The 20,538-nt window shown below is 37.6% G+C and overlaps 1 protein-coding gene across 3 annotated transcripts in view; it reads right to left on the reverse strand.

Annotated features, from left to right (window-relative positions):
• The window catches only part of CPO (carboxypeptidase O), a 38,697-nt gene that overhangs the window by 11,116 nt on the left and 7,043 nt on the right, over positions 1-20,538 (reverse strand). Inside the window, exons 2-6 of one of the 3 annotated variants that reach the window (XM_033230541.1) lie at positions 10,887-10,983; positions 7,783-7,837; positions 4,828-4,929; positions 1,972-2,076; positions 634-744 (exon numbers count right to left, since the gene is read on the reverse strand). In XM_033230541.1, coding sequence (XP_033086432.1) covers positions 634-744; positions 1,972-2,076; positions 4,828-4,917 — 306 coding nt within the window. In that variant the 5' untranslated portion in view covers positions 4,918-4,929; positions 7,783-7,837; positions 10,887-10,983. Of the gene's footprint in view, positions 1-633; positions 745-1,971; positions 2,077-4,827; positions 4,930-7,782; positions 7,838-10,886; positions 10,984-11,131; positions 11,312-20,538 lie in introns of those variants that run through there. The other 2 variants (XM_033230540.1, XM_033230539.1) reach the window with 2 other exon arrangements.

The raw sequence follows: 20,538 nt of genomic DNA on the forward strand, positions 1-20,538 counted from the left end.
AAGCTCAGAGGGAGGACTCGATTCACACACCAGGCCAGAAAGGCTGTTCCAGAGAAAGGGGCCCCTGAAGTCCTTAGGGGAGCAATGGAAAAGAGGAGGCAATGAATACTCTCTAGAAATAGGGGCTCTTATTTGAGGAGTGATAGACTTCAGGAACATTTTAAAGAGACAGTTGTCTGCTGCATAAAAATACTTTATGTGATGTTTGCCCCCTGTGTGAATGATTGCATTGAAAAATGTAGGCTGGTTTTGTGTTTATACATTATTCATTCCCTTTATGCTTCTAGAACTGATTTGACATGGATGCAAGTTGGTACATGAATTTTTATCAATATAATCCTAATTGGGTGGCAGGCAATCCACAAACATTAAGAAGATAGAAGAGGAGAGGAAGAAACAAAGAAAAAACCTGTAATGGACTTCAACTCTAAAAAGGCCTTAGGCTTCCTCAGGCCTAAACTTAATGTAGATGGTTTGATTAAAGATGTTAAGCTGATTTTTATCCCAAATGGGGTTCCTTTCTTTACATAGGTATAAAATATTTTTAGAGCTGGAATGGCTAACATTGAAAAATTAACCTGAATTGAGCTTTAGTTCATGAATGCATCCCAAGACCAAACATGGTGTACTCACAGTTGTCCAAGTGTAGATATAACCATCTATGTTAAGAACTGGAAGGACATAGAAGTCCAGGTTCCTAAGGAGCTTGCGTATCCTTGAGTTGTCTTTATAGTTTTGTAGAATCTGGAAATTTAAGAAAGAAATGTTCAGAATTATTTTGAGAAGAGATCTTTTCTCTCTTAATTTCCTACCAATTTCAACTTAATTATAAGAGGTGACTGCACATCAAACCTCCACCCTCCAGCCCCCAAGCCCTCCTCTGTTGTCTTATTACGGTAGTTGTTCCCAAATTTTATCACACATCAGAATCACTGAGGGACCTGTTAAGACACAGATTGCTGGCCTCTGCTCTCCCTTATCCCATTCACCTCCCACCATCCCTGTCTCCGCATGTTTCTAATTCACTAGGTTTGAAATGGAGCCCAAGACTTTGTATTTATAGTAAGTTCACAGTTGGTATTGATACTGTTGATCTGGGGACAACACTCTGAGAACTACTCTTTACGGGTTTCTCTGTGTTTGGGTTTCTGAAAAAACTGACCAAGAAAGTATTCTGTGTTACTTTTAAAGGTTTCTTATTCCCTCAAGGGAGGATTATAAGTAATATACAAAAATTCACTATGCTGGATATTTTCTGTATGCTACATATCTTAATCCACACTATAGACCCATGAAGTAGTTATTTCATACTCTTTTTACAGATGAAAAACTAGAAAATGGGCCGGGCATGGTGGCTCACACCTGTAATCCCAGCACTTTGGGAGGCCAGGGCGGGTGGATCACTTGAGATCAGGGGTTCCAGACCAGCCTGACCAACAAGGAGAAACCCCATCTCTACTAAAAATACAAAATTAGCTGGGCATGGTGGTGCATGCCTGTAATACCAGCTACTCAAGAGGCTAAGGCAGGAGAATCGCTTGAACCCAGGAGGCAGAGGTTGCGCTGAGCTGAGATAGCCCATTAAACTCCATCCTGGGCAACAAGAGCAAAGCTCCGTCTCAAAAATACAAAACCAAAAACAAAAACAAAACCTAGAAAATTTGCCAAATACTATTAGAAAGAGGCACAGACAGGATTCAAACTCATCTCTGACTCCATAGACATTTGTTCTTCTACATTTAGATATGTTTACTCTCCAATAAAAATTATTTTGGATGCACTGGAAAGAGATCAGAATATTCAGTTTTCAGTGAAGTTACTCATTAATTTTATTTCACTTGAGGTGAAGGATTAGCACAGTGAAGAATTGCATCACTAACATGTGAAAGAAGCATGGTTTGTAAGTAGCCAAGAAGTGACAGGTATTTTATGGGGGTGATTTACCAGTATGAGGAAGCTAAAGACACTTACTTCTTTGACAAACCATTGGCAAAAAGCAGGAGCAATCCATTCTCTGGCGTGAATTCCACAGTCCATCCAAATGATCTTTTTGGGATTACCAGATGGTTGGCTGATCTGGAGAAGATATCCATGCCCCATTACCAAACAATTGCTGATTGTTGTAAGGCACCGTGCAAAGTTATGAGATTTTTAATTCCCCTAGGGGTCCCTTTTTTAAATCCACTCTGTTGTTTCAAGAAGGAGGCAAGGATGCTAATGAGACACCCATCAATATGATTCTTTCCTCTGCCACTCTTGTTCTCCTGCCAGTTACCCTGATGGTTGTTCTCAGGACCATGCACTGACTCCCTGTGGTACCCACCCCAAAAATGATCTTGCCTATACCTTAAATTATTCCCTAACTATAGATAAAGGCATAACCCCTAATCCACAAGCTAAGAGGCTAAATATGGATAAACTTTATAAAACCTTTGCACTTAGAGTTCACTTAGAGTGGTGAAGTGCACAAGAGGTAATATTCAAGAATCATAGGTCTTTAAAACGAATCCCAATCTCCACTCAAAATTCTTGAAATTTCAAATGGATTCAATTACACAAATTCCCCTTCCCCTGAGAGACTCCCTGACTCCCTGCCAGCCCAATCTTCTTTCCTTCTCCCCATTTGCTATTCTTGTACATCAGTACAGCCTCACTCTAAGGAAGATTCCCCTCTTTCAGAGGGGTGGGTGGGTGGTAATTAATCTGCTAACTGTGGATTCTCTTTGGTGAAGAGGCTGTTAACACTCCCATGCTTAGAACAGTCACGTCTGTTTTGGATTTGTAAATAGCCTAGACCACGGCTATTTGTTGAAAACCATTGGGAGCTGGGGTGACGAAGGCTCCCTTCCTCTCTATGAGAAACTTACAAAATTAAATAAATACGTGATTGGATCTATCATATTCAAGGAATTTTCTCCTTTTAGCCTCATCTATTTTCCAAATTGTCAGGACAATTCCTAATCCGCCTCTTACCTTAATTTTTTTTTTTTTTTTTTTTGAGACAGAGTCTCGCTCTGTCACCCAGGCTATTGTGCTGTGGCGCGATCTCAGCTCACTGTGACCTCCACCTCCCAGGTTCAAGCAATTCTCCCTCCCAAGTAGCTGGGACTACATGCATGTGCTACCACGCCCAGCTAATTTTTGTATTTTTAGTAGAGATGAGGTTTTACCATGTTAGCTAGGATGGTCTTGATCTCCTGACCTCGTGATCCACCCGCCTCGGCCTCCCAAAGTGCTGGGATTACAGGCGTGAGCCACCGCACCCTCTTATAATTCTCTTATAATTGTTCTCTTATAATTAGCCTTTTTATGAGTATATGTATGCTAACTACATGTTTATCTTTATCAACTCTTTATTATGTGCATGTTCTATTCTTTATAATATGCCCCAGGCAGAGGATATTTAGATGTCTTTTTGGCTGCTTTAGCATAGACTTGGATGGCCTATGGAAAATCAGGTAGGCAGGTGCTCCATGCTTAATATATCAACCAGTTGCTCACATAATCCCTGGGTAAATTCTATTTCAGAGCCAATAGTTTTTTAAGAGTTGTAGTTAACTCTCAAATTTAGGGCTGTGCTTTGTAAATTAACACACCTACACTAAGTAGTAAGAGAGCAGTGAACTAAGTAACGCTGGTTCTTAATGTCATACTACTTTAGTAGTGGTTCTTAAACAGTGGTCCTGGACCAGTGGTATCAGCATCACCTAGGAACTTGTTAGAAATGCACTGTGGTATCGCTTCTCAGCCTTTTGGCTATGATCAAGTGTAAAAATGCACTGTGGTTCTGAAACTTGAGTGTGTATCAGAATCACCTGGAGGAAGGCTTGTTAAAACAGATTGTTGGGCTCCAACCTCTGAGTTTCTGATTTAGTAAACCTTTGCAGGGACCTGAGAGTGTGCATTTGTAACAAGCCCTCAGGTGGTGGCGGTGGCGGTGGTGCTGGTGGTGGTGGTGGTGGTGGTGCTGCTGCTGCTGCTGCTGCTGATGATGATTTAAGTGCTGCCCTTTGAAAACCACTGGTTTGGTGCAGAGATGGTCAACTCTGGCTACACATTAGGATCACCTAGAGAGTGTTCGAAGTATGCCCGGTCCCTCCTGAAACAACTGGGTCAAAATCTCTAACCAACTTAGGTGGGGTCTAGGCATAAGGATTATTGGCAGCTCCCAGGTGATTTTAATTTGCAGCCCGAATTGAAAAATCACTGGTCTAGAACCAGGAGCCCAAGGGTCCTGGCCCTGTGGAAAAATGGCTTTTTGGTCCCAAATACTTTTGGTCATGTTGCATGCAAAAGGGGTAGGAGATGCTGGAGACCTGGTTATACCCCTGGCTATACTGACATCTGGCTATGTGGCCTTTCACAAGTCACCTCACTTCTCCGGATCTTTGTTCCCTTAACCATAAAAGGAAGAAGCTAAAAATGAAGGTTATCTGTGGTTTTCAAACATGTTTCTTTTTTTAAAAGAACATTTTAAAATTTAAAAATATAAACAAAATACAACTTAAAATACAGATGAGAAGTGAACTGGCTCTGGTTGAAGCACGAGTGGACATTGTCCACTTCTGGGCCTTGCTGTTTTTCAGCCCCACCCCCATGGTCCCACTCAATTCTCCCAAATTCTCTTCACTCCTGAACTTGATTTCACCCAGATGATTAAGGCAAGAACATCTACAAGTTTTGAACTTCAAGAGCCCAGTTTGGGGTGGAAAAAGCAAAGCGAATAGCCTCTTTTCCACACTTCTGATTAGAGTCTCTGAATAGTAAACACATATCCTCAGATTGGATAATTCTTCTGGTAAGGTAATTCTCAGCCTTCTCACTCACCTTCAAATAATACATGGGGTGGGTCTCATAGGTCACTCCTAGGAAATGCTGTGTCACCACTTCCTTGTACTTCTCACTGATCTCTCTCATCCACTGATAGATCTGAAACAGCAAGGGAGGACTGTGGCTATCAGCAGGAAGATTGTTTGCATGCCTCTGATTAAGATAACTGCTTCTTTCACTGACACATTGAACTCTGTTATCTTTGCTCTAGACTGCAACAGCTGTGTGGTAAAAGAAACAAAACGAAACCTCCCGTCTTTCCTTTTCTTTAACAATCTGTTCTCTCACCAAGTCTTAGGATCTACCATTGCACTTTCGAATAAGTTTTTAAGAATTAACAGTTTGAATAACCCACCAGTAACACTTTAGAAACATTGTATAACAGTACATCCTTCAATTGACCACCTGCCTTAGCTTTCATGTGGCACACAATCATGCCAGAAATTTCAGATCAGGCTTATTTTGTGAGATTTTCTTCCATCTTTATGGATCCCAGTGATATCTTTTGCTGATGTCCATGTGATATGGTTTGACTGTGTCTCTACCCAAATCTCATCTTGAATTCTATAATCCCCACATGTCATGGGAGGGACCCTGTGGGAGGTAATTGAATCATGGGTATGGGCTTTTCCCATGCTGTTCTCATGATAGTGAATAAGTCTCACAAGATCTGATGGATTTAGAAGGTGCTACCCCCAACCCCCTTCGCTCTGCACTTCTTGCTGCCACCATGTGAAGAAGGACTTGTTTGTTTCCCCTTCCACCATGATTATAGTTTCCTGAGGCCTCCCCAGCCCTGCTGAACTGTGAGTCAATTAATTCTCTTTCCTTTATGAATTACCCAGTCTCTTGTATGTCTTCATAGCATTGTGAAAATGGACTAATACAGTATATTGGTACTAGTAGAGTAGGGTCCTTCTATAAGGATACCTGAAAATGTGGACACAACTTTGGAACTGGGTAAAAGGCAGAGGTTGGGAACAGTTTGGAGGGCCCAGTAGAAGAAAGAAAAATGTGGAAAAGTTTGGAACTTCCTAGAGACTTGTTGAATGGCTTTGACCAAGATACTGATAGTGATATGGACAATAAAGTCCAGGCTGAGGTGGTCTCAGATGGAGATAAGGAACTTGCTGAGAATTTAAGCAAAGGTGACTCTTGTTATGCTTTAGCAAAGAGACAGGAGGCATTTTGCCCCTGCCCTAGAGATCCGTGGAACTTTGAACTTGAGAGAGATGATTTAGGGTATCTGGAGGAAGAAATTTCTAGGGAGTAAAGCATTCAAGAGGTGACAAAGCATAAAGATTTGGAAAATTTGCAGCCTGACAATGCAATAGAAAAGAAAAACTAATTTTCCGGGGAGAAATTCAAGCCTGCTGCAGAAATTTGCATAAGTAATCAGGAGCCAATTGTTAATCACCAAGAGAATGGGAAAATGTCTCCCGGGCATGTGAGAGACCTTCACAGCATCCCCTCCCATCACAGGCCTGGAGGTCTAGGAGGAAAAATTGGTATCATGGGCTGGATTCAGGGCCCCCCTGTTCTGTGCAGCATAGGAACTTGGTGCTCTGTGTCCTAGTTGCTTCAGCCATGGCTAAAAGGGGCCAAGGTACAGCTCAGGCCATGACTTCAGAGGGTGAAAGCCCAAAGCCTTGGCAGCTGCCACATGGTATTGAGCCTGCAGGTGCACAGAAGTCAAGAACTGAGGTTTGGGAACCTCCACCTAGATTTCAGAGGATGCATGTAAATGCCTGGATGTCCAGGCAGAAGTGTGCTGCAAGGGCAGAGCCCTCATGAAGAACCTCATGAAGAACTGCTAGGGCAGTTCAGAAGCGAAATGTGAGGTTGGAACCCCACACAGAGTCCCCACTGGGGCCCTGCCTAGTAGAGCTGTGAGAAGAGGGTCACCATCCTCCAGACCAGAGAATGGTAGATCCACTGACAGCTTGCACCATGCACCTGGAAAAACTGCAGACACTCAATGCCAGCCCATGAAAGCAGCCAGGAGTGGGGCTGTACCTTGCAAAGGCACAGGGACAGAACAGTCCAAGGTTGTAGGAGCCCACCTCTTGCATCAGCATGACCTGGATGTGAGATATGGAGTCAAGGGAGATTATTGTGGAGCTTTAAGATTTAATTACTGCTCTATTGGATTTCGGACTTGCTTGGGGCCTGTGGCCCCTTTGTTTTGGCCAATTTTTTTTCCATTTGGAATTGTTATATTTACCCAATGCCTGTACCCCCATTGTATCTAGGAAGTAACTGACTTGCTTTTGATTTTAAAGGCTTATAGGTGGAAGGGGCTTGCCTTGTCTCAGATGAGACTTTGGACTGTGGACTTTTGAGTTAATGCTGAAATGAGTTAAGACTTTGCGAGACTGTTGGGAAGGCATGATTGGTTTTGAAATGTGACAACATGAGATTTGGGAAGGGCCAGCGGTGGAATACATTGGTTTGGTTGTGTCCCCTCTCAAAACTCATCTTGAATTGTAGTTTCCATAATCCCCATATGTCATGGGAGGAACCTGGTGGGGTGTGATTGAATCATGGGGTGGGAGACAAGCTTTCCTGAGCTGTTCTCATGATAGTGAATAAGTCTCGGGAGACCTGATGGTTTTATAAAGGGCAGTGCCCTTGCACACACTCTCTTGCCTGCTGCCCCCATGTAAGACATACCTTTGCTCCTCCTTCACATTCCACCATGATTGTGAGGCCTCCCCAGCCATGTGGAATTGTGAGTCCATTAAACCTCTTTCCTTTATAAATTACCCAGTCTCAAGTATGTCCTTATAGCAGCATGAGAACAGACTAATACACCATGGTTCCAAGATTAGAGAAGACCTGAGTATGGCCCTCTCACATGTTCTCACATGCCAACAGATGTTTCTGTATCAAGTCCTAAGCTAGTTGTTTTGATTCAATTGAGTAGACCTGAATAGTGGCTGATTTACTTACAAGTCTTATGTTGTGCTTAGAAAGAGTTCTTACACCTTGGTCTGGAAGTCCATAACTTGGGGTTCCGTAACAGTGAATGCAATAAGAAAATTCACAAACATAAGACATATTCAGACAATCATCAGCATTTCACACCTCTTATAATCAATTTCTATATAGTTGGTATCTCTGACAGACAACAACCAAGAGTTACAGTAAATATAGTAAATAATATAACTATATTTTTATATATATTTATATATATAATATTTTATATTCTATTTTATAATATAACATAAAATAATTTTATATTATATTTATATATAAATATAACTATATTTAGTAAATTATAAACTGTTATTTACTAAATATAGTAAATAATATAGTTATTACATATAGTTAATTGGCCGGGTGTGGTGGCTCACACCTGTAATCCCAGCACTTTGGGAGGCCAAGGTGGGTGGATCAAGAGGTCAGGAGTTCAAGATCAACCTGGCAAAGATGGTGAAACCCTATCTCTACTAAAAATACAAAAAAATTAGCTGGGCATGGTGGCTGGTGCCTGTAATCTCAGCTACTCAGGAAGCTGAGGCAGAGAACTGCTTGAACCCAGGAGGTAGAGATTGCAGTGAGCTGAGATTGCCCACTGCACTCCAGCCTGGGTGACAGAGCAAGACTCCATCTCAAAAAAAAAAAAAAAAAGGTTAATTGAGGGATAACAAATATCCTATTTGAAAATTGTTATATCTCAATTGACATTCATTTTAGCATGTGATAGGTATAGATAAAATTTATTATAACAGTAATAATACTTACTCAAGTGAGGGTATTTTCATTTCAGTCTATTCACTGAAAAGAATAACAGCTTAGCACATGCGTAGTTGCATTTATATCTGTGATGGGACTAGGTCAGATACAGATGCCTTAAGTCTTGAGAGAGCTACAAATAGTAGCCAGTAGCAGCAACAAATATTTTTTATTTATTGCTTGTTCAGTACATAGTAGTATTGTTTATTTCATTTACTCTCACAACAGTGCAACAAGATAGATACTACTATTTCTGTTTCACAGATGAGGAAGCTGAGGATTAAAAAGTTTAAGTGTCTTTGTGAAAGTCACACTGACAGCAAGTGCTCAAGCCAGGTGTGAACACATCTCTGATACCAGGTCATAAAGTGTCCATGGGCCATACAGGACCTTTTCAAAATTGTAGAACTTTCAGTACTTTGGGGTGACTACTATATAAGAAAGTGTAAATCTTTTCTTGTACTTGTTGAAAAAAATTCTGGAAAATATGAATATATTCCCAAATGCTGAGAGAATAAATTGGCAAAGGTCATTTGAAGGGCAAATTGTGCATTTATATAAAAATATAGACATGCAATATGACCCAGCAACTCTATTTTTAGAAATTTATACCTCAAAAAAGATTTGCATAATGTCACATACATACACACATACACATATGTACATAAGTAGAAGCTAATTTTTCACTGTATCCAATTTTGGAAACCACTAAACTTATCTTAATAGCCATACAAATATTTCTTTTTTGGGGAGAGAAGCTATGATTCAGTTTATTTTCATATAAATTATAAAACATTAAATAATATTTTGACCTTTCCAGTTTTACTGTATGGACATTACAGAGGGTGTGGTTGTAAGGTATAATTTACATAGTCTTGTCTATTTATACTTAAAAGGTACATTCAACATAATTTTTTTTGGTTCCATCCCCTTTTATTAAAAATTATACTTTAAGCTCTAGGATACATGTTCACAACATGCAGGTTTGTTACATAGGTATACATGTGCCATGTTGGTTTACTTCACCCATCAACTCGTCATTTACATTAGGTATATCTCCTAATGCTATCCCTCCCCCAGACCCCCACCACGCTACTGGCCCCGGTGTGTGATGTTCCCCTCTCTGTGTCCATGTGTTCTCACTATTCAACTCCCACTTATGAGTGAGAACATGTGGTGTTTAGTTTTCTGTCCTTGTGATAGTATGCTTAGAATGATGGTTTCCAGCTTTATCCATGTCCCTGCAAAGGACATGAATTCATCCTTTTTTATGGCTGCGAGTATTCCATGGTGTATAGGTGCCACATTTTCTTAATCCAGTCTATTATTGATGGACATTTGGGTTGGTTCCAAGTCTTTGCTATTGTGAATAGTGCCGCAATAAACATAAGTGTGCCTGTGTCTTTATCATAGAATGATTTGTAATCCTTTGGGTATATGCCCAGTAATGGGATTGCAAGTCAAATGGTATTTCTAGTTCTAGATCCTTGAGGAATCACCACACTCTCTTCCACAATGGTTGGACTAATTTACACTCCCACCAACAGTGTAAAATCATTTATATTTTTCCACCACCTCTCCAGCATCTGTTGTTTCCTGACTTTTTAATGATTGCCATTCTAGCTGGCATGAGATGGTATCTCATCGTGGTTTTAATTTGCATTTCTCTAATGACCAGTGATGATGAGCATTTTTTCATATGTCTGTTGGCTGCATAAATATCTTCTTTTGAGGAGTGTCTGTTCATATCCTTTGCCCACTTTTTGATGGGGATTTTTTTTCTTGTAAATTTGTTTAAGTTCTTTGTAGATTCTGGATATTAGCCCTTTGTCAGGTGCATAGATTATAAAAAAAGCTTTAAAGTTTTCTCCTCTTAAGAACTACTGCATGTGTCCTGTAAATCCTACAAAAAATACATTTTCAGCTAAATATGATTCAGTCAGAAGGCTTCTCCACCTCACACTCATATAAACTGCAATGCTGGCCAGCTTAATTAAACTTGCTAAGAACTTGACAAACAAAAATAAAATTTAATTCTGGTTCATGTTCACAGCAGCAAAACTGGCTCATTGGCATGTTCTTGACCATTTTCTTTTTGTTACTAATTTTTTAAAATTTCATATCACTAGCTTTTACAGCTTCAGTGGTGGTGGTGGGTGGGGAGATGTTCAGGAATCCCTTGAATTTAATGTATTGACAGATCTTAACACCACATTTTCAGCCTCTCTAATGCATGGATATTAATAGTGAACCATTCTTTGCCTGTTCCAAAGTGGGTTGTGACAACTACCAACCTCCCGCCATGTGTCCTTCCTTACCTCTCCCATGGGGTGGTATATGTTATAGGAATACGTCTCCAGGCTCCGTGGACTGACTGGCTTGTCCACAATCACTTGTCTGTGTTGTGCTAAGGATCTGCAAAGGGAAGAAAGTAAGAGGAAAAGCAGTGATGAAACTGGGATATCCTGAGGGTTGGTGGGTTGATGAAAAAGGTAGTAGAATCAGTGTGCACAGGATTTGGAGGACAAAGGCCTGTGTTGGAGTCCTTGGGTCTGTGACTTACTAATTGTGAGACCTTAGGCAGCCATTGAGCCACTCTGAGCTGAAGTTTCTTCATCTGTAGAGTGAGGACAATTATTCCAACCTTGCAGGGAAGCTAGGATAATTCAACAAAACGTTGTAGATAAAAATAAAATGTGTATATGAAATAATAACTAAGATTTATTGAAGTGAAACTTACAAGACATGCACTGTTCTAAGCAATTTAAATTTCATTTACCTCTCTCTAAAACTCTGAGATAGGTACTCTTGTTATTTCCATTTCAGAGATGAAGAAACTGAATCACAGGGAAAATTTTATTAGGGATTTAAACCCTGACAGTCTGACTGAAGACCCTGCAATATTAACCACTGTACTGCATATAATGGTGAGAACTAATCTATTTTTGCAATGGTATATCTTTTTAAAAATAAACTTTATTATTTAGCACACTTTTAGGTTCACATAAAAATTAAGCAGAAAATACAGATAGTTCCCATTTACCCGCTATTCTCACACATGCAGAATCTTCCCCGCTATAGACATCCCACACCACAATGATACATTGGTCAGAATCAGTGAACTTACTTTGACACATCATTATCACCCAACATCATCCATTGTTTATATTAGGGCTCATTCTTTTTACATTGAATGGATTCTGACAAATGTTTGATGACACATATTTACCATTATAGTATAATACTAAATTGTTTTGTTTTGTTTTTGAAACAAAGTCTCACTTTGTCACCCAAGCTGGACTGCAATGGCATGATTATAGCTCACTGCAGCCTTGGGCTCTGGACTCAGAATATCATCCTACCTCAGCCTCTCAATTAATTGGCACTACAGATGCAAGCCACTACACTGCAAATTTTTAATTTTTGTAGAGACAAAGTCTCACTGTGTTGCTCAGGCTGGTCTCAAACTCCTGACCTCAAGCAATCCTCCTGCTGCAGCCTCTCAAAGTGCTGGAATTATAAGTGTGAGCCACTGAGCCAGGCACAAAATAGTTTTAATGCCTTAGAAATCCTCTGTATTCTTCCAATTTATCCCTCTCTTTCCCTAACCCCTGGCAACTACTGCTCTGTTTACTTCTCCATAGTTTTGTCTTTTCGGAATGTAACATAGTTGGACTCACAGTATGCAGCCTTTTCAGGTTGACTTCTTTCACTAAATAATATGCATTTAAGTTTCCTCCATGTCTTGTCATGGCTTAATAAGCTAATTTCTTTATTAGCACTGTGTGATATTTCATTGTCTGGATATACCACAATTTATTTATCCTTACTCATCTACTGAAGAACACCTTGGCTGCTTCCAAGATACGGCAATTATGAATAAAGCTGCTATAGTCATCCCTGTACAGGTTTTGGTGTTGACATGTTTTCAGTTCATTTGGATAAATACTAAAGAGTGCAATAGTTGGATTATATGGTAAGAGTTTGTTTAGTCTTGTAAGAAATTGCCAAACTGTCTTGCAAAGTGGCTGTACCATTTTGAATTCTCACCAGCAGCGAATAAGAGTTCCTGTTGCTCCACATCCTTGTCAGCATTTAGTGTTGTCATTGTTTTATAGTGTTTTGGATTTTGGTCATTCTAATAGGTGTGAAGTATTATCTTCTTGTTTTATTAACAAATATTATTATCTTGTTTTAATTTGTGATTTCCTAGTGACATATGATGTGGAATATCTTTTTTTATGTTTACTTGCTATCTCTGTATTTTCTTTGGTGAGATGTCTGTTCAAGTCTTTTGCCAATTTTTTAATCAAGTTATTCCTTTTCTTGTTGCTGAGTTTTAAGAGTTCTTTATATATTTTGGATAACAGTCCTTTATCGGATGTGTGTTTTGCAAATATACTCTATCAGTTTGTGGCTTGTCTTCTTGTTTCTTAACATTGTCTTTTGCAAAGTAGAAGTTTCCAATTTTAATGAAGTCTAGCTTATCAGTTCTTACTTTCATGGGTTGTGCCATGTATATTGTATCTAAAAACTCATCACCATTACCAAAGTCATCTAGGTTTTCTCTTATGTTATATTCTAGAGTTTTATGTTTTGCATTTTCTATTTAGGTCTATTATACATTTTGAGTTAATGTTTGTGAAGGTGCAATGTCTATGTCTAGATTCACTTATTTTGCATTTGGATGTCTAGTTGTTCCAGCACTATTTGCTGAAAAGACTATTTTGTTCCTTTGTCAAAGATCTTTTGACTATATTTATGAAGGTTTATTTATGGGATCCCTGTTTTCTCCCTTTGATTCGTTTGTTAGTTTTGTTGCCAATAACATCTGTCTTGATTACTGTGGCTTTCTATTAAGTCTTGAGGTTGGGTACTGTCAGTCCTTTGACTTTGTTCTTCTCTTTCAATATTGAGTTGAATATTTTGGGTCTTTCACTTTTCCATAAAAACTTTATAATCAGTTTGTCAATAACCACTAAATAACTTGCTATGAAGTTGGGAAGAACTGACATCTTAACAGTATTCAGTCTTCCTGTCTATGAACATGGACTTTCCATTTGTTTAGTTCTTCTTTGATCTCTTTCATTAGAGTTTTTTAGTTTTCCTCATACAGATCTTGTACAAATTTTGTTAGATTTATGCCTAAGTATTTTATTTTGAGGCATGCTAATGTAAATGGTAACTTATTTTTAATTTGATATTTTACTTGTCCATTGATGTTACATAGGAAATCAATTGACTTTCTAATATTAACTTTGTATCCTACAACTTTGCTATAATTGCTTATTCCAGGAGACTTTTTTATTGTTGATACTTTCTGATTTCTGCATTGACAATCATGTCATCTTCAAACAAAGACAGTATTATTTCTTTCTTCCCAATCTGTATACTTTTTATTTTCTTTTCTTGTCTTATTACATTAGCTAGGACTTCCAGTACAATGTTGAAAAAGAGTGCCAAGAGGGAACATCCTTGCCTTGACCTTAGTAGGAAAGCTTCTAGTTTTTCATCATTAAGTATAATGTTAACTGTAGATTTTTTGGAGATGTTGTTTATCAAGTTGAGGAAGTTCCCTACCACCTTTTTAATCACAAATGTGTGTTAGATTTTGTCAAATGCTTTTTCTACATGTATTTATATAATCATGTTATGTTTCTTCTTTCAGCCTGTGGGTAGAACAGATAGTATTAATTGATTTTTTTGAATGTCAAACCAGACTTGCATACCTGGGACAAATTCCACTTGGTTATGGTGTCTATTTCTTTTTATACATTGCCGAATTTGATTTGCCAATATTTTATTGAGGATTTTTCTATCTGTGTTCATGAGAGATATTGATCTGTAATTTTCTTTTCCTTTAATTCTTTGATTTTGGTGTTAAGATAATACTGATCTCATAAAATGAGTTAGGAAGTATTTTCTCTGCTTCTATTTCTAGAAGAGATTGCAGAGAATTGGTATAATTTCTTCCTTAAATGTTTGGCAGAATTCACCAGTGAACCTATCTTGGCCTGGTGCTTTCTGTTTTATAAGATTATTGATTATCTTAAAAAAATTTTTTTTTAAAATTTCTAAATATTTATTTATTTATTATTTATTTATTTATTTTGTTGTCAGAGTTTTGCTCTAGTTGCCCAGGCTGGGGTGCAATGGTGTGATCTCGGCTCACTGCAACCTCCGCCTCCCAGGTTCAAGCGATCCTCCTGCCTCAGACTCCCGAGTAGCTGGGATTACAGGCATGTGCCACCATGTCTGGCTAATTAACTATCTATTCAATTTTTTAATAGATATAGGCTTATTCCTAATGTCTATTTATGCTTCATTTTTTAACAAACACCTTAATAGAGCTACTCAGTGCCGCCTCTTTACCAGATATTGTGCTCACACCAAAGAGAAACATTCATGCACAGTATATAATTTTATTCTCACTACAGCTCTGTAAATTGTTATTCTCCATCTGTTACAAATGAGAAAACTGAGACCAAGAGAAATTAGGTAATTTGCAAAGAGTCACAGAGCTAGTAAGTCATACAGCTAATATTCTATCTCTAAGCCACACAAACATTTGTTGAATTACTTAGTTTCCTAGTTTAAATGCTTTATGTAAGCAAGAAATGGGGTTCTATTTTTATTGTCAGGGCATATTAAGTGGTAATTCATTTACCCAGCAAATAGGTACAGAATGACTACTATGCTAATGGCATTGGAGTATGAACTTGTGGAGCTACTGGGGTACAAACTTTTGTACAGTGATCCTGAGTTGCAGTGAAGTGTGTTAGAGATCTAATTAGCTAATATTTCTATGACTTTTACCTATTCTTCTACATTTTCTCGAGCATTCAAAAAATGCTCAAAATAGTATTGTATCTTCTCTTTCTCTAAGTCTTCATTTCTTTGTTTGTAAAATGGGAATAATAATAGTACTTTCCCAAGGGGTTTTTATGAGGATTAAATAAGATAATCTGTGTTTAACAATGAGCACAATATCTGACACATAGTCAATTCCTAGTAAGTGTTAAAATACAATTCAAAACAAAGCAACAGCCCTATTTTGCTTCTCGATATTAAAAATAAAAATTGTACAAAGAATAATTTAGCCATCCAACTAATATTATCCTCAAATAATGCCAAACTACAAAATATTTTGATAGAATTAATTAAAACGCAAGTTCCAGTTATATCTATGTAAGTCCTAATTTTATTTTTTTTCTGGTTCACTTAGCATCATGTACCACATTAAGCTACTTGAATGGAAATCAATTTCTCCACACAATTCCACTACTTTAAACTTAGAGTTAGATTTATTATTAATTGTTAGTAATATTAATAATAATTTGAACTTAACAGAAGCTCTTTGTCCTCAAAATTAAAAATGTTTTATTACATTGTTGAATGAAGTTTGCCCTATTAGCTTGTCCAAATGAAAAGACAATCTCAATGTCTTCATGAGATAGGATTGTCTAAATAATTGATTAAAACAATAAAAATGAATTTTAAAAGAAGATTAAAAGAAATGAATGTTATTTATATTGTAATAGTTGAGAAACAATTATCTTCTTCATGTTACTCACAAATGTATTTCTAATATTTACCATTCATTTGATTTTTTAATGAACAAGGGTGCTTTGGAGTGAGAAATTTTAATATAAAAATATGAACAGACATTTCTCAAAAGAAGACATCCATACAGCCAACAGACACATGAAAAAATGCTCGTCATCACTCGCCATCAGAGAAATGCAAATCAAAACCACAATGAGATACCATCTCACACCAGTTAGAATGGCAATCATTAAGAAGTCAGGAAACAATAGATGTTGGAGAGGATGTGGAGAAATAGGAACACTTTTACACTGTTGGTGGGATTGTAAACTAGTTCAACCATTATGGAAAACAGTATGGCGATTCCTCAAGGATCTAGAACTAGATGTACCATATGACCCAGCCATCCCACTACTGGGTATATACCCAAAGGATTATAAATTACTCTACTACAAAGACACATGCACACGTATGTTTATTGCGGCACTATTCACAATAGCAAAGACTTGGAATCAACCCAAATGTCCATCTGTGACAGACTGGATTAAGAAAATGTGGCACATATACACCATGGAATACTATGCAGCCATCAAAAAGGATGAGTTTGCATCCTTTGTAGGGACATGGATGCAGCTGGAAACCATCATTCTTAGCAAACTATCACAAGAAGAGAAAACCAAACACCGCATGTTCTCACTCATAGGTGGGAACTGAACAATGAGATCACTTGGACTCGGGAAGGGGAACATCACACACTGGGGCCTATCATGGGGAGGGGGGAGGAGGGAGGGATTGCATTGGGGAGTTATACATGATATAAACGTTATGCACATGTACCCTAGAACTTAAAGTATAATAAAAAATAAAAAAAGAAAAAAAAAAGAAAAAAAAAATATATATACTAGTGGAAGTAATATGTTGAGACTGATTGCTTTACAAAAGATTATCATTTTGTAAAGAAAATATGTGTATTTTCTATTGTATTTAAAATCCATAAAAATTCATTCTTAACATACATTTTCAGGAGCACATTTCATGTCTTTATAAACTAATCAGCAAATATGTATATTTTATACTAACAATAGTTAACCCTTACTGAGTACTATATGCTAGGCAGTGGTCAAAGCACTTTATATTATTATCTTATTTAACTCACTCAACAGCCCAGTGGCTATATACTCTTACTACTCTATGCAAAAGTAGTAATAGGTAGTAGTAATTGAAAAGAAGATTTCTTTCTTGCAGAATTAAAAATCTACTTAAGACAATATGACATAAACACATCAAAAGCAAAATAACTTAGCCATTAAATAACAAGACATAAGGTATAAGCTAGTGTCTGATTAACTACCCATTAAATGGTGCATAAAGTGTATTAAGGTCAGGAGAGGCAGAATTCCAAACTCAAGCATAGCCAATAATAACAACCAATATTTTACTAGCAATTGTGTATGCTAGAAACTGTTCTAAAAACTTGATATCTATATCATGTCTGTCCATCTATCTGTTTATAATCTATCTGTTTATAATCTATCTATCTATCTATCTATCTATCTATCTATCTTCATTTGATCGTAACAATCATTCTTAAGGTATATACTACTATCCCAGGTTTTTTTTTTTTTCCTGAAGACTTTGTGACATACGCTTAACTATTCTTTTATTACATCCTAGAAAATAAGAATGAAGTATTAATCCACTTTTAGGGGCTAAAAAATCATCCAAATTGTCTACCTCTGATTGGGACTATAAAGATAGTAAAAATAAGTATTATAAAGTCACTAGAAAATCATTTTAATCCTTTCTCAGAAGGGGAAGAGGAGAGGGAATGAAGCAAATGAAGGGGATATTCTTTTAACTTCCCCCAACCCCCTACACCCTGTCTCTCATTCCTCACACTGGCTGTTTGGCCCATCCTGTCCTGCCAGGAAATGAGATCATTGACGATGGTTCCGCAATGGTGTTGAGAACAAAGATGATGGCTGCTCTTCCTTCCTTCACATAGTTTAGCAAATGTTTGGGTTTTCCCTTATCACAGTTATCTACTCAGTGGTCTAGGAAAGTGAGTACACTAAAAAGTGGGGTTTGCACCTGGTGAATTCCTGTTTCAATTGGGCTGGGATTCCCTGGCAATGCCATAGCACTGAGGGGAATAAATTAAATAAAGATAACCTAACATCCTCAGGCATTTGCCTTACTGTTGGCTAATGTCTATAAAATGTGTGAGTCTGTTACTCCCTAAGCCCAGCATTGAACAACTGGGTCCATTTCGTATGCAAAAAAAGTGAGTGGTCTGGGATTTAAGTGAAAGCCCCTGATATTAAAAATGCTTATCACTTGTATGTGGAACTAAAACACAATACTTAAGCCTCAGAAACTCGAATACTTTGTTCAAATGAATGCTTAAACCATATACTTAGAAAAGGCTATTCTCTGTTTCTAAGCAATTTCTTGGGTGATGCATAATACATGTAGAGAGGAGGGAAAAAGCTGGCTAATCTCCCAAATTATCACCGGTCTCATCTCACTGATCAAATGAAAAGATTATTGTACTTTGTGTATTCTTTTTGAACGGGAATTCATAAAATGTTTAATAGAGAAAATGATCCTTTGGGGTACATTATTAATAAAGTCTGCAGATCAAAGATGATGGTCTGATAGCATTTTGACTGGAATGTATAAAGAGGCAAAAAAACCTAATGAATATTGAGGCAAATTTTGTATTTTAAATACTTGGTGAAGAAATAGTTACATAAATATTTAATGATAGTTCTGTATTTTCAGACTTTATTTTTCTGCTTACAAAATTAACATACGCCTAACATGGAAAACATAGAAAGTATGGAGAGGTGAAAAAAGAAGAGAAAAATAGAAAAGAGAAGGAAGAATTATCAATAATTACACCTTGTTGAGTAACTACTACTGATATTTTGGCATATTTCCTTCCAGACTTTAATCTGTGCATTTATTTTTCTGAAATGCAGTGCAGATTATATCTATATATAATTTTGTATTCATTTCTTTGTATTCTGTATGCTACCAAAGACATTTCCTCAAACCAATGAAAACTCTTTAATGGTTGCACACTATTTGACAGTAAGCGTATGTTACATAGTATCATTTATTTAAATATTTTCTTCTATGCTGGATATTAAAGCTATGTCCCTTTTTGTTTTTATGCTACTGTAAATAATTCTAGAGATAATAGCTTTTTGTGTAAATCTTTGTTCTAATTTTCTATTGTTTCCTTAAGCTACATTCCAGAAAGAAGAATTAGTAAATCAAAGAAGATGAACATTTTCAAGCCATTTGATTGATAGTGCTAAATCCCACATGATTATACAGAGTTGCACTTTTTCAGGATGTATGCAATGTATAATATATGGGAGACTACCTTCTTAAATGTTCAAGAGAAATATTACAAAGCTTGTAATTTTTATTAATTTAAAATTTTCTAGACTATTACCACACATGGTGAATAAAGACCATCAAAAATTGCAGCTAACATATGTCTTGAGTTGGCAAGAGCTACGAAAAAGTGACCATTATTTTATATCAATAACTAATAATTTAAATAAAAACGGCCAATAAAGACAAGCACGGTCAAGTGCAGTCATGAGGAACCGTCCAATGGAAGCTGTCTTATCTGAGTCCCACTGCCTGAGCCTAATCACTTCTATAATTTAACCTGGGCTTGGAATCTAATTTTTTAAATAAAAGTTTTATGTCACATTCATTGTACAATATTTGCAAAATGAATAATAGTTGAAGGAAGGGAAAAATATCACCAACCAAAGATAACAATTACCATTTTAGTACGTATTTTTATTTTATTTTATTTTATTTTTTTTGAGACGGAGTCTCGCTCTGTCGCCCAGGCTGGAGTGCAGTGGTGCGATCTCAGCTCACTGCAAGCTCCGCCTCCCGGGTTTACGCCATTCTCCTGCCTCAGCCTCCCGAGTAGCTGGGACTAGAGGCACCTGCCACCTCGCCCGGCTAGTTTTTTGTATTTTTTTTTTTTGAGACGGAGTCTTGCTCTGTCGCCCAGGCTGGAGTGCAGTGGCCGGATCTCAGCTCACTGCAAGCTCCACCTCCCAGGTTTACGCCATTCTCCTGCCTCAGCCTCCCGAGTAGCTGGGACTACAGGCGCCCGCCACCTCGCCCGGCTACTTTTTGTATTTTTTAGTAGAGACGGGGTTTCACCGTGTTAGCCAGGATGGTCTCGATCTCCTGACCTCGTGATCCGCCCGTCTCGGCCTCCCAAAGTGCTGGGATTACAGGCTTGAGCCACCGCGCCCGGCCCTATTTTATTTTTTAAAGTACTCCATTAGATTTATATACAGCCTCTTTTCTTTAGCATAAAACACATATTTTCCTATGCCATTAAAAAGTTTTATACTTATTTTTCTATTGTGTGAATAATAT

Source organism: Trachypithecus francoisi, unplaced genomic scaffold (assembly GCF_009764315.1).
Source record: "Trachypithecus francoisi isolate TF-2019V2 unplaced genomic scaffold, Tfra_2.0 Lachesis_group13, whole genome shotgun sequence".
Taxonomy (NCBI): Eukaryota; Metazoa; Chordata; class Mammalia; order Primates; family Cercopithecidae; genus Trachypithecus; species Trachypithecus francoisi.